The following is a 19735-nucleotide window of genomic DNA, read 5'->3' as shown; positions in this document are numbered from 1 at the left end:
ATGTTAAGACCTCTTTCTATCTTTTGGAAAATAGTCTTTTATCATATGTGTCTTTTGTAAATATTTACTCCCATCCTGTGGCTTGCCTTCTGTTCTCTTGATATGGACTTTTGCAGAGCAGTTTTAAATTTTAATGAAGTCCAGCTTATCAATTATTTCTTTTATGCATTGTGCCTTTGGTGTTGTATCTAAAAAGTTATTGACATACCAGAAGTCATCTAAATTTTCTCCTGTTATTTCCTAGGAGTTTTATAGTTGCATTCTACATTTAGGTCTGTGATCCATTTTCAGTTAATTTTTATGAAGAGTGTAAGGTCTATGTCTAGATTAATTTTTTTTTGCATGTGAATGTCTAGTTGTTCCAGTACTATTTTTTGAAAAGACTGTATTTGCTCCATCATATTACATTTTGTTCCTTTGTGGAAGATTAGCTGACTATACTTACGTCGGTTTATTTCTGGGATCTCTATTCTGTTTCATTGATCTGTTTGTCTATTCTTTCACCAATGCCACACTGTTGATTACTGTAGCTTTGTAATAAGTCTTAAATTCAGGTAGTGTCAGTCCTTCAAATTTGTTTTTCTCCTTCAATACCATGTTGACTATTCTGGGTCTTTTGACTCTCCATATAAACTTCCGAAACAGCTTGTTGATACCCACAAAGTTACTTGCTGGGATTTTGATTGGGATTGCATTGCATCTACAGATCTAGTTGGGAAGAATTGACATCTTGATGATACTGAGTGTTCCTATCCACGAATATGGACTATCTCTCCCTTTATTTAGTTCTTCTTTGATTTCATTCATTAGAGTTTGTAGTTTTCCTCACGTAGATCTTATACATATTTTGTTAGATTTATACCTAAGTATTTCATTTGGGGGCTTGCTAATGAAAATGATATTGTGTTTTCAATTTCAAGTTCCACTTGTTCATTGTTGGTATAATCTTAATTTTAATTAACTTAAATTTAAATAGCTTCATCTGTCTGGTGGCTATCCTTTTAGTCAGCACAAGCCATCTCTACAAAGTACAATCATGAATTCTTCCTTTTTTAGGAATTATTCCCTTTTTAGGAATAAATGTAAATGTTACTACTATACCAAAATGTAGTGCTGCACCAAAACATTTACACGGACTTACTCATTTAATATTTATGGAATATACCAGGCACTATGTACCAGTTGTCATCCTAAATGCTAAAGAGCATCTAGGAGCTCACTGAAGAGCTCAGACTACTGAGAGATGTAGTGAGTAAAAATTACAATATAATTTTGCTTGCTGCTAGAGACATCTGAATAGAGAATTGTGGGGACACAGCATATGAAACAATTGCAGGAATTTAAAAAGTTTCATTGAAGAGTTTTATTTAAGCTGGGACGTCATGGAAGAATAAGTTAAAAAATAAATGTGGGTAGAGGAGAGTGAAGAGGACAGGCATTCCAGAAGAGACATGAAGTCCTGAAAAGGCTTGGTGTATGGAGGACACAGTGTGCTACTCCACATGTGGTATGCAGCCGCAGAGGATGCTGCTGGAAAGTAGACTCCATGCTGATCGTGAGTCTTACATGATCAGTAAGAAGTCTGGATATCAAGTAGTCACATAGTTCATTATACTTCCCCTATTGTTATAAATTTCATACTTTATATTAAATGCCTTTTTAAAAATCTGCTTCCTTAGATTTTCAAGTTGTTTATGGCAAGATCACGTCTGCCTTATCCACCACTGTACTCCATGGCATCTGGTAATCAATAAGTATTTGTTACATGAATGAATGTTTCTGCTTGTTCTGAAACTTGATGCCCTTTGGGACCACATCACCTACTCTATTCCAAGTTACCGCTTTAATGTCCGGTGTTCCACCTCTCAGTTTGCAACCACATTGCCCAACAGTTTGCCTGTTTGGTGGCAGTACTTAGTGACAGGTTTTATTACTGTTTTCGGCATTTTAAATAAAGCTGGATACTTTACTAGACAAGAACATTTGTGGCATTGGCTTTGAGTGACCCAGAATGAGATACTGAGATGGGAAAGTAACTGAAATAACTCCCCTCCACCAACTCTATAGGGCATATAGTTAAAAGGAATTATATATGTATAGTATATACATTTTTTAAAAAATGAAGAGTGAGGTATAAAAGTAAAACGGATCAACAAAGGTACTCCAGAGTAACTACTTTTTACCGATTTCAATGTAGGGGTAAGCAAAACAAACGTGCTCCTTGTTTCTTCCATTCCATCCATAGCCATATACATTTACTACCTTATATTTATATTTCTTATTTGATGGAGCTAATCCTCCGCGTAAGAGAAATCGGAAAGGCTCTAGACTACATGAAAGCAGTTCCCAACATTTATGGTACCCAAATTATTCATATTTGTGCAAAAAAAAAAAAAAAAGTAACTATCCAACAGGTTCAAAGCTTTGAGCCCAAGTAAAAATAAGCATGATGGGGCTTCCCTGGTGGCGCGGTGGTTGGGAGTCCGCTTGCCGATGCGGGGGACAAGGGTTTGTGCCCCGGTCCGGGAAGATCCCACATGCTGCGGAGCGGCTGGGCCGGTGAGCCATGGCCAATGAGCTTGCGCGTCCGGAGCCTGTGCTCCGCAACGGGAGAGGCCACAACAATGAGAGGCCCGCGTACCGCCAAAAAAAAATTTAAAAAAATAAATAAATAAGCATGATTCCCTATACAAATGGGATTGCCCTTCCTTAATAGCTAGAGAAGAGGGGATGCTAACTGCAGGCCCCGGCACATCTCTTCCTCACCCCCCCTCCCAAAAATAAAACAAAGGGGAGGCAGAAAAAAAAAGAAGAGTGGTTAATTTGATTACACTGCGCCAAAAACATTAGGGATAATGCAAACAAAGACCTAAAGTAACACTTTATTAACTTGGCTTTCCTGCAACCCATCCGCGGCCGGGCAGAGACCTCGCGGCCTAGCTCTCAGCAGTCCCCGCCAGGCTTCCATAGCCGAGGACAAACCTCCCGCGCGGGGTGGGCGGGGCTGAGGCCTTTCGGGCCCCGCCCATGCCTGCGCCGGCCGCACGCGTTTCGTAGCTGCGTCGGGGAGGAGTCTCTTGTCCCTCTGCGCGGCCCGTTCCGCCCCGGCTCCCGTGGCTTTTCGGCTGACGTGTCTACTGGTGGCCGGCTGCTTGGCGAGTAGGGCTGAGATGGCGGACGCTTGGGAAGAGATTAGGCGGTTGGCGGCAGACTTCCAGCGGGCGCAGTTCACAGAGGCCACGCAGAGGTGCCTGACTCTCCCTCTCCTTTGTGGAGTCCAAAATAGCCCCAGGGCGGCCACGCCAAGATCTGAGGCCGCAAACCCCAGGCCTTGGACCCCGGACCTTCGCAGCCGCTGTCAGCGTTCCCGCCCCCTCCCCCGCTCCCAAAGCCTAGATTGCGGCTGCCAGTATAATACCCGGCGCGGGGAGACCGAGAACATCCCCCCACCCTTTAAGCCCCAGCCAGGTGCAGGCGCGGCCTCCCCCCACGACAGCTGAGGCTGGTGACTTGGAGCTGTCTTAAGAACGTCTCTCTAACCCTTACTTAACCGTCAGCAAGTCATTGCCTGTTATACACTTCCTGACTTAGAGCTTGAAAGGAGAGGCTAACCCCAAAGTACAGTACTTTGCAAATACTCTGTTGACCCCTTAAACATTTTGCCTTTTTATTCACCAGAACAGATGTCCTAGGCCAGAACCAGGGTCTTATCTGTCATTTTTAGGGACTCCGGACACTGATATTTCCTACAAACCCACTAACCTTTGCGGGGGGGTGTCCTGAAAAGCACCCTAACTCTGCTTTTTACCATTACCGAGCACGTAAAAAGCTAGTAGAACCCTTTTTTATCCGTTGACTATTCCTTGTCTTGTTTCTTCTGGGGCTGAAGACTTTAATCCCTTGATGCTGTGTTTTGTATCAGTGCGAGCAAACTAGGACACTTAACGTGTTTTCCCTATCTCCTACCTACAGATGAGTTGCATGAATGAGACAATAATGCATTCAATAAAAGAAAATTTTGGTTTTTTTTTAACTGAAGCTAAATTGAAAATTGAAATAAAAGTAGGGCAGTTTTTTCCCTTATGTAAATTACATGTCCTAATTTTTCAGATTTGAAGATTAGAAGCAGGCCTAGAAGAGAGAGCAAACTTGAAATCTGTAATAGAAAGATTTGTAACAATGAACTACATGATTTAAGTTCGTGTAAACCTGTTTACTCCCTAGAACTTTTTTTAATTTATTGAATTAGTATTATACTAATAAAAGATACAGATTTTGTAATATAGAACCTAATGACTACCCAAACCTTTTTAAAAGCCCATTTTCATACGTTTTCTTAATCATATTATGCACTGAATGTATCAAATGCATTTTTAAAAGTTAACTTTTGTTTCCCTCAGGTTGTCAGAGCGGAATTGCATTGAGATCGTGAATAAATTGATTGCTCAGAAACAGCTAGAAGTAGTTCACACACTTGATGGGAAGGAATATATTACTCCAGCCCAAATTAGTAAAGAAATGAGAGATGAGTTACATGTTCGAGGTGGTAAGTAATTCCTTAGTTTTTTTCTTCTGGTTCTTTGGAAGGGGGGGGGAACCCTTAAAACTATACATCATAAGTGATTTGGAGGTTATAGGACACCCTTTCAATTGTTAATATGGTAATCAGCCTTAATATTTTTAATAGGTTTAGGTAAACCTGATCGTATAATTTAAATGAAGTCAAATATTGTCACTTTAAAAATAGCATTTTTGGGCTTCCCTCGTGGCGCAGTGGTTGAGAGTCCGCCTGCCGATGCAGGGGACACGGGTTTGTGCCCCGGTCCGGGAAGATCCCATATGCCGCGGAGCGGCTGGGCCCGTGAGCCATGGCCGCTGAGCCTGCACGTCCGGAGCCTGTGCTCCGCAATGGGAGAGGCCACAACAGTGAGAGGCCCGCGTACCGCAAAAAAAAAAAAAAAAAAAAGCATTTTTTTTTATTTTGAGTTATGTGTTCTGTATGTGAATTAATCAGCTGTTTCTTTTCACAGTTCATGAATTTATTGGGTGACTCAGGGGTGGATACTTAGCTGCCTCTTACCAGGTGATAATTATGAAGAGGAAATAGAGATTTTAAAGTATAGATTGTTGAAAATCAAGGTTGTACTACCATGCTCTTTTTTAAACTTTAAGTATTTGCAAATTAGGAATCAATGTAATAGCGTGCTACATCTGTTTGTAGGAAATGCTATTACAAGCATACAAAAAAGTTTTTGTTTCCTTTTTCTTTTTGAAATTTGAACAAATTACTGAGCAAATTTGAACACGTTGATTAGATTAGATGCATCTGTGAAAACAACTCATTAGATGTCGTTAGATATACCCTTGGTGTTTGTTTTTTATCTTCCTGCATAGTCCTAATAAAATATTAGCTATAATTTGGAATACTTAACAGATATTCTTTAGCTAATAAGTGGTAACCTACCAGTTTCAAATAATTGAAAAAAGTTTACCTGAATTTAGTTGTATCTCTTTGGTCACAGTAGATAAAATTGCAAAGGGAGGTAAATAACCCCTGTATATCTGGCTAAACCGTGTATCAGCTGATTCTCTAATTGGCCTGATATGACAGATGGAACTTTGAAAATAAACTGTTGTCTGTACCTTAAGTCATGAAAATTTATTCAGCTAATGGTTTGCTTTTGAAGACATTAATTATCGCAGCCCTGTGTCCTTTGTAGAAGGAGGACGTTGACGGTGCAAAACATAAATCTGTTGGAATTTACAGTTTTTGGCTGGTATGTACGTAACACATAATGTAAAATAAATGAATGTCTTTTCTTTAAAGGTCGAGTAAACATTGTTGATCTGCAACAGGTAAATTTCAACTTTATAATAGTTTTTACTTTGATTCCTCAACATTAATTTTTTCAGTGCCCTAAGTATTCCTTGGTACTGGTATCATGTTTTGTGTTTGTGAAGAAATAATTACATAACCCTCACTGACATATATTGAATCAGTTTAATAAGTTCTTCTTTCTCAGTTGACTTGCTTATTCTTTATTCTTTATGAAATAAACTCATAGTTGTCATTTTATGTAATTACAGAATTTATGTAATTTTGGGAGAAAAATTACCGGTTTCCTGTTTGTTTGTTTTTAATATGTGGAAGTAAAAGAAATGTAGATATTTTTAGAAAATACAGGTATACATGTCATCAGTAAGGTACACTACAGTATATACAAGAAACTGGCAAATTTTGTGTGAAATGGTATATCTTTTAATTTTTATTTTATACTGGAGTATAGTTGATTTATAGTTTTTTTTTCAGATTATTTTCCTGTATAGGTTATTACAGAATATTGAATACCATTCCCTGTGCTATACAGTAGATCCTTGTTGATTATCTGTTTTATGTATAGTAATGTGTATATGTTAATCCCAAACTCCTAATTTATTCCTCCTCCTGACTTTTCCCCTTTGGTAACCATAAGTTTGTTTTCAAAGGCTCTGAGTCTGTTTCTGTTTTGTAAATAACTTCATTTGTATCATTTTTTTTTACATTCCTCATATAAGTGATATCATATGATAATTGACTTTCTCTGTCTGACATACTCCACTTAATGTGATAATCTCTAGGTCTGTCCATGTTGCTGCAGATGGCATTATTTCATTCTTTTTTATGGCTGAGTACTATTCCATTGTATATATGTAGCACATCTTTATCCATTCCTCTGTTGATGGACATTTAGGTGGTTTCCAACCTAATTGGAAGCAATTTACCTATTGTACATAGTGCTGCAGTGAACATTGCCGTGCATGTATCTTTTTGAAGTATAGTATTCTCCGGATGTATGCCTAGGAGTGGGATTGCTGGATCATATGGCAATTCTATTTTTAGTTTTTTAAGGAATCTCCGTACGGTTCTGCATAGTGGTTGTACCAATATACATTCCCACCAACAGTGTAGGAGGGTTCCCTTTTCTCCATAGCCTCTCCAGCATATATTGTTTGTAGACTTTTTGATGATGGCCATTCTGACCAGTATTAGGTGATACCTGATTGTAGTTTTGATTTGCATTCTCTAATAATTAGTGATGTTGAGCATATTTTCATGTTGTTTTGGCCACCTGTATGTTGATGGAGAAATGTCTGTTTAGATCTTCTGCCCATTTTTTGATTGGGTTGTTTTTTTGATATTGAGTTACATGAGCTGTTTGTATATTTTGGAGATTAATCCCTTGTCACCCACTTCGTTTGCAAATATTTTCTCCCATTCTGTCGATTGCCTTTTCATTTTGTTTATGGTTTCCTTTGCTGTGCAAAACTTTTAAGTTTAGTTAGGTGCCATATGTCTATTTTTGTTTTTATTTTCATTACTCTAGGAGGTAGATCCATAAAGATATTGCTGGGAGGGAGACGCAAGAGGGAGGGGATATATGTATATGTATAGCTGACTCACTTTGTTATACAGCAGAAACTAACACAACATTGTAAAGCAATTATACTCCAATAAAGATGTTAAAAGAAAATATTGCTGCGATTTACGTCAAAGAGTGTTCTGCCTATGTTTTCCTCTAAGAGTTTTATAGTATCCAGTCTTACATTGAGGTCTTTAATCCATTTTGTGTTTATTTTTGTGTATGATGTTAGAGAGTGTTCTAATTTCATTCTTTTACATGTAGCTGTCCAGGTTTCCCAGCATCACTTACTGAAGAGATAGTCTTTTCTCCATTGTATATTCTTGCCTCCTTTGTCATAGGTGAATTGACCATAAGTGTGTGGGTTTATTTCTGGGCTTTCTGTACTATTCTGTTGATCTATATTTCTGTTTTTTGTGCCAGTGCCATACTGTTTTGATGACTGTAACCTGTAGTATAGTCTGAAGTCAAGGAGCCTGATTCCTCCAGCTCTCTTTTTCTTTCTCTGGATTGCTTTGGCTATTTGGAGTCTTTTGTATTTCCATACAAATTGTAAAACTTTTTGTTCTAGTTTTGTGAAAAATGCCATTGGTAATTTGATAGGAATTGCATTGAATTTGTAGATTGCCTTGGGTAGTATAGTCATTTTGACGATACTGATTCTTCCAATCCAAGAGCATGATATATCTTTCCATCTGTTTGTGTCATCTTTGATTTCTTTCATCAGTATCTTACAGTTTTCAGAGTACGGGTCTTTTGCCTCCTTAGGTAGGTTTATTCCTAGGTATTTTATTCTTTTTGATGCAATGGTAAATGGGATTGTACCCTTAATTTCTCGTTCTGATCTTTCGTTGTCAGTGTATAGAAAAGCAAGAGATTTCTGTATTTTAATTTTGTATCCTGTGACTTTACCAATTTCCTTGATGAGCTTTACTTATCTGGTAGCATCTTTAGGATTTTCTGTGTATAGTGTCATTTCATCCGCAAACAGTGACAGTTTTACTTCCTTTCCAATTTGGATTCCTTTTATTTCTCTTTTTTCTCTGATTGCCATGGCTAGAACTTCCAAAACGATGTTGAATAAAAGTGGCGAGAGTGGACATCCTTATCTTGTTTCTGATCTCAGAGGAAATGCTTTCAGCTTTTCCCCATTGAGTATGATGCTAGCTGTAGGTTTGTTGTATATGGCCTTTATTATGTTGAGGTGTGTTCCCTCTATGCCCAACTTTCTGACGAGTTTTTATCATAGCTGGGTGTTGAATTTTGTCAAAAGCTTTTTCTGCATCTATTGAGATTATCATACGGTTTTTATTCTTCGGTTTGATCAGTATGTGTCTTGGCTTGTTCCTCCTTGGGTTTATCCTGTAAGGGACTCTGCGCTTCCTGGTCTTGAGTGAGTGTTTCCTTTCTCGTGTTAGGGGAGTTTTCGGCTGTTACCGCTTCAAATATCTTCTCATGCCCTTTCTCTCTCTTCTCCTTCTGGGACCCCTATAATGTGAATGTTGGCACATTTAATGTTGTCCCAGAGGTGTCTTAGGTTGTCCTCATTTCTTTTCATTCTTTTTTCTTTATTCTTTTCCACAGCAGTGATTTCCACCAATCTATCTTCCAGCTCACTTATGTGTTCTTCTGCCTCATTTATTCTGCTGTTGATTGCTTCTAGTGTATTTTTCATCACAGTTATTGTATTGTTCATCTCTGTTTGTTCTTTAAATCTTCTAGCTCTCGTTTAACATTTCTTGTATCTTCCCAGTCTGTGCCTTCATTCTTTTTCCGAGATCTTGGATCATCTTTGCTATCATTATTCTGAATTCTTTTTCAGGCAGATTGCCCATTTCCACTTCACTTAGTTGTCCTTCTGGGGCTTCATCTTATTCCTTTATCTGGAACATATTTCTCTACCATGTCATTTTATTTAACTTTCTGTGTTTGAGGTTTCCATTCCACAGGCTTCAGGATTGTAGTTCTCCTTGCTTCTGGTGTTTGCCTCCTGGTGGGTGAGGTTGGTTCAGGGGCTTGTGCAGTCTTCCTGGTGGGAGGGACTGGTGCCTGCCCCCTGGTGGGTGGAGCTGGGTCCTGCCCTTCTGGTGGACAGGGCCATGTCAAGGGGTGTGTCTAGAGGTGGTTGTGGGCTCAGGACGCTAGGTAGCCTTTCTGTTGATGAATGGGGCGTGGTCCCACCCTGTTGGTTGTTTGGCCTGAGGTGTCCCAACACTGGAGCCTGCAGGCTGTTGGGTGGGGCCAGATCTTGGTGCCAAAATGGCGACCTCCAAAAGAGCTCATGCTGAGGAGTATTCCCTGGGGCCTCTGCCACCAGTGTCCTTGTCCCCACAGTGGGCCACAGCAGACCCCCACCTTCCTAGGAGACCCTCCAGGACCCTAAGGTAGGTCTGGCCCAGGCTACTGTGGAGTCACTGCTTTGCTCTGGGTCCCAGTGAATATGAAACCTTGTGTGTGCCCTCCAAGTGTGGAGTCTCTATTTCCCCTAGTCCTGTGGAGCTCCTGCACTCAAGCCCACCGGCCTTCAAAGCCAAATGCTCTGGGGGCTCTTCCTCCTGATGCCAGACCCCTAGGCTGGGGAGCCTGACGTGGGGATCAGAACTCTCACTTCTGTGGGAGAAACTCTAACAGAGGATCCAGTTTGTGGATTATTCACCTGGCGGGTACGGGGTTTGATTATATTGAGAAAGCGCCCCTCCTGGCATCTCCTTCTGGCTCCTTCTTTGTCTTTGGATGGGAATACCCTTTTTGATAGATTCCAGTGTTTTTTGTTGATAGTTGTTCAGCAGTTAGTTGTGATTTTGGTGTTTTCTTGAGAAGAGGTGAGCTCACGTCCTTCAACTCCACCACCTTGTTTCCCTACCTTCCAAAAATGAGCAGAACTGATGTCGTTAGGTTAGAGGACCTTGGTCCTTGTCTTTTTTGGAGAGAGAATTCCACTGTAAAGCAGGCACAGAGTTTATCGGAAGCACAGTATGTGCAAAGAGAACAAAGAAGCAATTTATTTAGAGCAAAGCAGAAATACACACCCAGAGAAGAGTGTGGACGTTCTCCCTGATGAGGAGCACACCAGAGAGGTGATTTAAATCACTTATATGGAGGCAGTTTTTCCGGGCCTTTGTTTTCCTTTGGCCAGTCATCTTGCTTCGTTTCCCACCTCTGACCAGACCCAGGGCCCTTCCTGATATGCGTGTGCACCTTTTTGCCAAGGTGGATTCCAGCACAGAGGCCTATGGAAGATTGACAGCACCTTTTATGGGGCAGCGCCCCTTCCTTTTTGACCCCCAAGGAGTCTTTCTGCACATGTGCAGTCAGGGAGGTTTCCTTGACCTCAGGAGTGATAGATGCAGTCATCTTATCTAATTACTTCAGCAGAGCTCAGCTCCTGCCATTAACTTTGTCCTTGAAGTGTCTAGGGCATACAAACCTCCAATTACTCTGCCTGACAAACTCTAGCTCTTCAGCCCAGGGGCCTGTCTACCTTCTACCTCAAATCCCCCTGAGAGATGTGAACCCCAAGAAATCTTTATTGGGAGGATGAACAGCAACAGTCTTTCCTCTATAGATTCTTTAGGCTGGCAAGGGGCTCATAGACCCTACCTACTTGGGGTCATGGAGCCCTCACCAGGTTTCATTAAGGGGCCCCAGGGTGACTTCTGTTATTATTCTGGCAAGATCTGTTTCAAGGAATGGCTGGAATCTCTGGATCACCATCATCTTGTCTGGGAAACTGTTGCAGAGAACAAACTGAAGAAGTAGATTAAAAGAAGGCAAGGGCCAAAGATCAGTAAAAGAATTATTGTAACCAGAGGCCCAAGCAGGAGTAAGAACCAGGTTACATTTGGTAACAGTTTTGGTACGGGTCCAGATAGAGTCAGTACTTGGCTTATCCTGTCCAAAGAATGGAACCATTTGGCCTGGTCATATATTTTTGACGTCCTTTTCTGTTAACCCAGTGTGATTGTTGTAGGTGTTACAGTCCCAGTTAGAAGGAGTTGGAGGATTGACAACCTGAACATTAATAGACTAAACAGATCTAATTTTTTTTTCCGGGAGAATAAACCTGAGACCCAGTATGGACCTGGTGCTTCGGGGAGACCTGTAGCCACGTAGCCAGTTGTCTAGTTTTATCTGAGTAGGTTTTAACCTTTGATGTGTTATTAAAACATAAATAACAGGAGCTGTTGGTCACTACACATGTCCCTTCTTTCTGTTAATGTATGATCTAAAGCAATTTTATTATTTAAAAATGTAGTAGTTACAAAAGGAGACCTTGAAAACGTAAGGTTGTAGCTACCAGCTGTCAGCTGGTATTGTCCTGAGAACGGCCGGTGGCGTCAAGTTTGACACAGCTCATAAAACTTAAGTTCTCAGCAATACAAAGTCTTTTCTGAAATCACGCCCATAGTGTCACCTAGTATTACCTTGGATGGCTGACTTTTTGACTTTTAATTGTAATTTTTCCCTTAATAGCCAAAGCAGATGTCACCGTTAATGATTTTAATGTTTTTCTAGGTATGAGAAGAGGCAAGAATTAGGGATCAAAAATATCCTTACCTGAAAATATCTAACTATCTGAAGGCCTGTTCTGTCACTTTTTCCCAGAGCACAGAGTGCCTCATTTCTGATTTCCATTCCGAACTCTTTTCATGGGATGTTGAAGGTCAGCAGCTGAAGCAGCTCATGATTTAATCCTTGTAGAGGTAGATGGCGAGTGCCAGTTTCCAGTTGGCAGGGCCCTTTATAATCATAAATTTGAACATGGTTTGGGCGGCATTTTATGACCATTTTGTACCATGGTGCTAGGAATGTTCATTCCCAGGTCTGGTGAAGATTTTGCTGACAGGCCACTCACTGTGCTATTTATTACTGGACGAGGCCTTGTTATCAGTAGCCAAAAGTCTTTGGACCACCTGTCTTACTAGTCTCTTATGATCCAGGAAAATATTCCCTTTTGTTGCTTCCTCCCATATCTAGAGTTACACTAACAGTCATTGATTTCGTATGAGACTATATATATCATCATTTTATCAGAGATCAGTCATACATTTGGTAATGTAAGAAACAACAATTTTGTAAAACAGGCAATAAAAAATAATATAGCTAGCAGTATTAGTAAGGTCAGAAGTAAGGGTTTAAGTCAAGAACTTACATTAGGTGCAGCCTAGTACATCCCCAAGTTGTCTGTCTTAGTCTGTTTTGTACCACTTCGTATCTTTAAGGGAAATTATATACATTGGCATTGTCCATAAGACGTTCAGCCTAATTTCCTAATGTTACTAGGCTGGTTATCCTTAGTATAGTCTAATTGTTCCTTTAAACTTAAATGATCATAGCCTGGTGTTAATCTCCAGGTTGTAGATCATGGAGTATGTGACCTTTATCCAAAGGTTGATTATGAAGTTAGGCTTCAGAAAGAAACTTAGAATGTCCCTTTAATAATTTAATTAAATTTTGTAACAATATAATGTTAACAGCAAGGAACTATCTGGGAAGTGAGTCTTAGTAGACACAGGCCTTAATTAACAAAACTAGAATTTAATATTTAGTGAAACATAATCCTTTTTCTAAAATGCCCTCATTTCCACCAAACACAGCCAAGATCAATTTGTTTTCAAAATAAGTTTGGTCCATTGACAGCATAGGCTCCTCCATACTGACTCTGGTGTAACTCCTCAGGAGTCTCAGACTAAATTCCCAAAAGGCCTCTCAAGGCCAAGAAAGCCATGCCAAAGGCCTGCCATCAGATTTTGCTTAGGTGGATTTCTGTCTTCTAGAGGTCCCTAAAGTATTTTGAGATTCCTTTACATGTCAGGAGGCAGTCTTTTTTATTTACCTGATAAGGCTGTTCATAACCCAAGGATCTCCAATTTCTGGAGGGACCAGGCAAAGAGAAAAATGTTTTAATTTTATCCTCAGGTGTAAATTACCAAATTGTTGTAAGCCATAAGTAGCTTGAGGAGAAGGGCTTTTCTGTATCTGAAAAACAAAGATTAGAAGTTGGTAATATGTCAGAGTCATAAAAATTAATCATATTTACCAGTTCCTTTAATCCCATGTAATTAATTTTTGTTCTGTTTGAGTCCACTTTTTCCATTAGTTTTGTTGACCTTGCCTGATGATTGAGGATGATAGTTACAGTGATAATTTCAAGAAGTTTGTGTTAAGGCTTATATGATTTGTCTAGTGAAGTGGGTGTCTCGATCACTGGAGGTTGAAGAAAGTATACCCCAAGTGGAAAACACATTTTTTAACCATTTCCTTTTCATTATGAGGGCATCAGCCCTGTAGCCAGGGAAGGCTTTAACCCATCAAGTAAAAATGGAGTTTGCCAGGGAGCTGGGAAAAGCCAGGTGGCCATCTTGGATTTCCCATAACCCTGTTTAATTTACAGCTATTGTTTACCCATTTTAAGTTCCCTGATTTAGGAGTAGACCATTGCCATGTTACAAGGACATCAGGATGGCAGAGTCTGACAGTCAGGGGTTAATCTTTGTAGAAGCAGAGTGAACTTTATCTACATGTGTCATGATCTTTACAGATTCTGTCATTGTTACCTTTTATTTGACAATGTTCCTCCTGTAATTTAATCTGTCAGATAATCCCAGTTAGTGTAATATTTTTCTGAGATGCCTCAGAGGCCCTGTGAAGTGCCTTGAAGTTAGCTGGAGGTCAGAAGAACTTTAATTAGAATTTGACACTTGGGAAGTTTGTTAAAAAATATCAAAAAAATATCAAAAAGTTTTAAAACAGTCAAATAGAATCATAGATCATTGTGAAATAATACTTATTTACTCAACCAAAGTAACAAAAGATTTCAAAAGCAAATACAAATCACCTAAAGACAAAGAAATTAACACAGTCTCTTATCAAAAGCAGCATTCCAAGAAAACTTTGTTCTCTTAACAGAGAGAAAACTAAATTCCAGTCTTCATATCTTCTATCACCGACAACATATATTCTGCTTGCTTCACACAGTGAAATGCTTCCCTTATCATTTTAGTAGCTTTAATTACGTATTATACTTGTTAACCCTTAAAAACCTTAACCTCTAGTGAAAACCAAGAAGAAAGCAATTGTGAACTGTTTGTCGTATTGGTATTTCCTGATTAGCAAACTTAATATATTCCATAACCTCTAAAAACATGCATTTTCCCAAAGCACAGTTTCTTTTCTCAATGTAGTACAAGGCATGTGTCTGATAAACCCAAACATCTTTAGTTTCCCTCTTGCGAGAAGACAAAAGTAGGTGAATTTAGATTTGTTCAACAATCAATATTTCAGTATTTTATCTTAAAAATGATTTAGACGTTTAATGATTTTTTATCATTTGACTTGATTTAGCAAAACTAAAGTTTCAAGGTACCAAAAATCTGGAAAAACTAAAACAATTATTCCCACACTGTTTACTCAAAAGCTTTTATCCCATACCAAGTTAATTCTCTTGTTGACAAATGTAACAGATACAGTGTGAACTTAATGACTGTCAGTAAACCTAGGTAAAACAAAGGTATTATACTTAATATTGATGACTCTAAAGACATGTCAGATATCAATTCAATACTGAATATTTCCCAGATCATGTGAACCTGAAATTTGTTTAGCTTAGTTTCTCTTATATATAGAATTGTTTGATTTATAAGCACTTACTTTTCTTTCAGCCAATTAAATAGAGTTCATTTACGAATTAGCCTCAGCAATATTATCCACAGACAGAGACATATACTGAGATATACATAAATCCAGACAGACAGAAATCTCACAGTTTCTGCTTGAGGTTTAAAATGCCTCTTTGCTTTTTTTTCCCCTTGGCTTGAAGTTCTACTAATTAACCCAAGGCTGAAGTCTCAGGCAAAGTGGGCTGTGTTTGTCTCTCAAGGACATGATAAGAGTTAACTTCAGGCTTTCTCCTAGGCGTATTTTTGTTCTCTCAGGATCAGAATTCTGAAAAAAAGTATTTTAACAAGCTAGCTTTCTCTAATTGCATATGCAGAAAGAACCAGTTTTGCAATTTCAAAAGGGTTTTATCTTAACCAGTTTTTTCTGGGGTCTAAAGAGTATTGTGGCCACACAGTGTCAAAAAAAAAAATCATCTTTTTCTGTATTCATAGTTTCATAGCTAGAATTTAGACCAAAGAGTGCTCAAATTGGCCCTAATGACAGAGGCAGACTGGCTGATACATTGTTGTCCCAGGGATACCTTTCATGGTGTTTATGACTAAAAGTGGACAGAAAGAACAAAAAGAACTTAGTGCCCTGGGAGCGTTTCTGAGGGGTGTTTTTTTTTTGGTTTAGAAGGAGATCCTCCCATGTTGAATAACCTGCAACTGAGAACAGTGCTCCTAGAAATGAAGTCCAGCATCCTGGAAACATTACTAGGAGGCACCTGGAGGAGATTCAGAGTGTCCTCTGAATGTCTTTCGATCTTAATGCTGATGGGCTTTGGAGCATCCTGTACTCCCCCACTGATTTCTAACCAGACATCTCTGGTCAGCTTTGGTTTCTTGCACAGGGTGCCCTCCCTTCTTACCTGGGGTGGACATTTGAACCAGTGCAGAGTGGTTGCCGGTTTTCCCTTAAGCTTTGTAGACATCAGATCTCCCCTATGTCCTATAACAAGATTTCCTACTGGGATGTACTCCTCGGGGTTGAGCATTTGTAAAATTTATGACATTATCTGCTGGGAATTGGCCAGCCCAATAGGCTGTCCATAGCAGTGTAAGGGCTGCCAAAGCTTGAGGGGTTGGGGGGTCCGAGAGGTAAAAGGAGGAACTCTTGGAAGAATTGGAGTTGGGAAACATAATTATTTCCAAAGTCATGCCCTGGTGTTTTTTGTAACAAAGATAAGACCTCAGGGAGCCTGTGCACTCAGCCTGACAAAGACAGCATTGGCAGTTTAGAAATAAAAAGCAAAAGATCTTCTCCCAGGAGGGTGTGAAAATATGTAGTGAAAAACAGACCCTTATGTGCAAGAAAAGTAGGAAAGAAAGGTGCAGGCCAAAAGAGAAGCTAAGGAAGATAGTGCAAGCAGAGGTCTCTAGCCATAGTTGAGCAAGACGTGCAAGTTACCTTGGAAGCAATCCAAGTCACGGCACCAGACGACGTCGGCAGGTGAGAGGACCTTGGTCCTTGTCTTCTTGAGAGAAAAAATTCACAAAAAGACATTGTAAAGCAGGCACAAGATTTATTGGAAGCACAGTATGTGCAAAGAGAACAAAGAACCAGTTTATTTAGAGCAAAGCAAAAATATGCACCCAGAGAAGAGTGCAGGCATCCTCCCTAATGAGGAGCACACCAGAGAGGTGATTTAAATCACTTATATGGAGGGAGTTTTTCCAGGTGTTTGTTTTTCTCTGGCCAGTCATCTTGCTTCGTTTCCAACCTCTGACCTGACCCAGGGTGCTTCTCCATATGCAGGTGCATCTTTTTGCCAAGATGGATTCCAGCGCAGCAGCCTATGGGACATTGACAGCACCTATTATGGGGTAGCGCGCCTCCCTTTTTGACCCCCAAGGAGTCTTTCTGCACATGTGCAGTCAGGGAGGTCTCCTTGACCTCAGGAGTGATAGATGTGGTCATCTTATCTCTATTCTGGCAGAGCTCAGCTCCTGCCATTAGCTTTGTCCTTGAAGTGTCTAGGGAACACAAAGCTCCAATTTACTCTGCCTGACAAACTTTAACTGTTCAGCCCAGGGGCCCATCTACACCTACCTCCCAGCTCAGAACCACCAGCCAGGATCTGCCGAGAAGCCTTGTTCACGAAGCCAACAGCAGGTTTGGCTGACGTCTTAGCAAGCCTGAGAACCACAGCAGGAGCTGAGATGCATGGGCCAACTTGATCCCCTGAATTCTGGCCTGCAGAGCCTCTCCTGAGCGAGAGAGCCAGGGCTGGGTTGATCCTTGGGCCAAGTGGCTGCCTGTGGGGCGGCAGTCTGGCGACTGCTCCGAGGCAACGGGTGGTTTGGGTCGCAGACTCACCAACTCACTGTGTGATCTCTGGCAGGTTGGGACTTGCCTGTTGCGCCCCACCAGACTCCCCAGGCTCCAGGAGGGACTCTGGAGGAGAAAAGACCCCTGAAATGGTGTAACTTCTTAATATGAACTTTCTTAGCAAGTGAAAATGTACTTGTTCAGAAATCAAAGTAAATAAGCAACAAGCCTCTAATTTTTTATTTGAGACTTGTTATAATATTTCATATCAATTTGAAATTCACCTAAGGATAAGTAAGTTTTTTTTTTAAAGTTCTAAATATGTAATTTCAAACTTAAACAGTATGAACTTATCACTAATAGAATTTGTACTTATTTTCCAGGCGATTAATGTGGATCTGACTCATATTGAAAATAGAATTGGTGACATTGTTAAATCAGAAAGACATGTTCAGCTAGTGTTGGGACAACTGATAGATGAGTATGTACGATATTTAAGGACACTTTTTTGTTTTCTTTTTTTGTAAGTAAATTTATACTTAAATTTAGAACAGTTGTGGCCACTTCAGCATTTTGTTTAGAACTCTTAGTGCTGATTTTCATTGTAAGGATCATTGTACTTAAAAAGTAAGTGCTTACTTGTGTGGAGTACTTGGAAATAATATAACTTTTATTTTTTTCTGTTGTTTTAAAGCGACACAAAACATAATTTTTTATCATCTTTCCTGTATGAGTTTAACTCTGAAAGCAGAATTGTTCCAAAAATATTAATGAAAATGATTGCAGAATTTTAATTGTTGAAAACAATTTCAGCATTTATTATTTGATTAACCTTACATTTAAATTGATAAGAAAATTTTCAGAATATGAGTAATGAATGGTGTTTACCTAAACATATTCATTACTTTTGAGGCATACCTTATTGCAACAGGAATTAGACATAATAGATAGAGGAAAATTATTATTCCTAATTGGGTTTTTCCTTTTTTTTTTTTAAACTATTAGGAACTATTTGGATCGGTTAGCAGAAGAGGTAAATGATAAATTACAGGAAAGTGGTCAGGTAACCATATCCGAACTGTGTAAAACCTATGATCTTCCCGGAAACTTTCTGACACAGGTATTTTTTTCTTAATACAATAATATGTCTTTTCAGATAAATAAAAGAATTTTAATGGGAGGGAAGAAACTATACCTTCTTACCATTAATTGATTTTTTGCAAGTGTTTGACTACTGATGTTCTAACAATATATTTGGGGAATACTTAAACATTAATGACTCTGATGAGATTGTTTAGACGTGATTGTAATCTTCCTGAACCCAGAGACACCCTAAACTAAAGTAGACTTAAGTTCTAGGCCTGCTTTGATGCAGTAGGAGGTATACCATAAGCATATAGGTTTATTTAATGTTCTGATAACAACTGTACAGAAACTTTAACCAGGGTATCATCAGTTCTGATTGCCTAGTTATATTTTAAGAAATATTTTAAGAAATAACTGATGAAGACTATAATTTAGAAGGGGTGCTACTGGCATCTTGTGTGGTAAAGGTCAAGGCTGATGCTAAACATCCTGCAGTGCACAGAACATCCCTTCCCAACAAAGAATTTTCTTGCCCAAAATGTAAGTAGTACCAACATATTTTGATGTCACCTTTTTTCCTCTAAACTGTCAGTGTGACAGGAAGAAGAACCAAGGAATCACTTATATTCTCTTCATTTTTGGTACTTGTGTCAATACTCAAATCAGATATCTTGATTTATAGTGTAATAACAATGCTACCTGAAAATAGAGGCTAGTTCCCTGTTTCTTTTTTCTTAAAATGGTTTGACATTTTAGAATTATAGAAGTCCATTTGGTACAGTGGAAAGTGCATGGGCTTTGGAGTTAAACAGACCTTGATTTGAATTCTGGCTATGCCACTGCTTAGTTATTCAGTGTCAGGAAAATTATTTCACGTCTTTTGTGCTTCCAGTTACATATCTGAAAATGGGAATAATTGTCTCTTTCATAGATCTCAGTGAGGCTATATTCATGATATATCTACTGAAATGGCTGGCACAGTGGAAGTACTCAATAAATGATGGTTTTGTTTTGTATTTACTGCAACAAATAAGGGAAAAGCCAAATCTCTTTTTAGGTATACTTTAACTTAACAAACCATAATTGCATGAGATTAATTTATAATACAACAGATTTACTCACTCATTTTAGCTGAGTGATTTCTTCTAATTGCATCTAAAATACCATTTAGGGCATAGATCTGTTTTACAAAGCATTTTAGGAGCCTAAGCTCCTGAGCAAATGTATGTAAATCACAGAAGATAAAATCGGCAAATATATGTAAATCACAGAAGGTAAAAAAAAAAAATTTTAGACCCTTAAATAAAAGTATCAGAACA

General features: G+C 39.2%; 1 protein-coding gene across 3 annotated transcripts in view; it reads left to right on the top strand.

The window, feature by feature from the left end:
* The first annotated feature begins 3070 nt into the window (after positions 1–3070).
* Positions 3071–19735, top strand: part of UFL1 (UFM1 specific ligase 1) — a 51928-nt gene continuing 35263 nt past the window's right edge. Inside the window, exons 1-5 of one of the 3 annotated variants that reach the window (XM_067702544.1) lie at positions 3071–3247; positions 4401–4546; positions 5828–5856; positions 17714–17811; positions 18336–18450. In XM_067702544.1, the coding sequence (XP_067558645.1) occupies positions 3171–3247; positions 4401–4546; positions 5828–5856; positions 17714–17811; positions 18336–18450 (465 nt within the window). In that variant the 5' untranslated portion in view covers positions 3071–3170. Of the gene's footprint in view, positions 3248–4400; positions 4547–5720; positions 5778–5827; positions 5857–17713; positions 17812–18335; positions 18451–19735 lie in introns of all 3 variants that reach the window. The other 2 variants (XM_067702545.1, XM_067702546.1) reach the window with 2 other exon arrangements.

This window comes from Pseudorca crassidens, chromosome 13 (genome assembly GCF_039906515.1).
Source record: "Pseudorca crassidens isolate mPseCra1 chromosome 13, mPseCra1.hap1, whole genome shotgun sequence".
NCBI lineage: Eukaryota > Metazoa > Chordata > Mammalia > Artiodactyla > Delphinidae > Pseudorca > Pseudorca crassidens.
The sequence above is the reverse complement of the archived record's forward strand: the minus strand, read 5'-3'. Positions and strand labels throughout refer to the sequence as shown.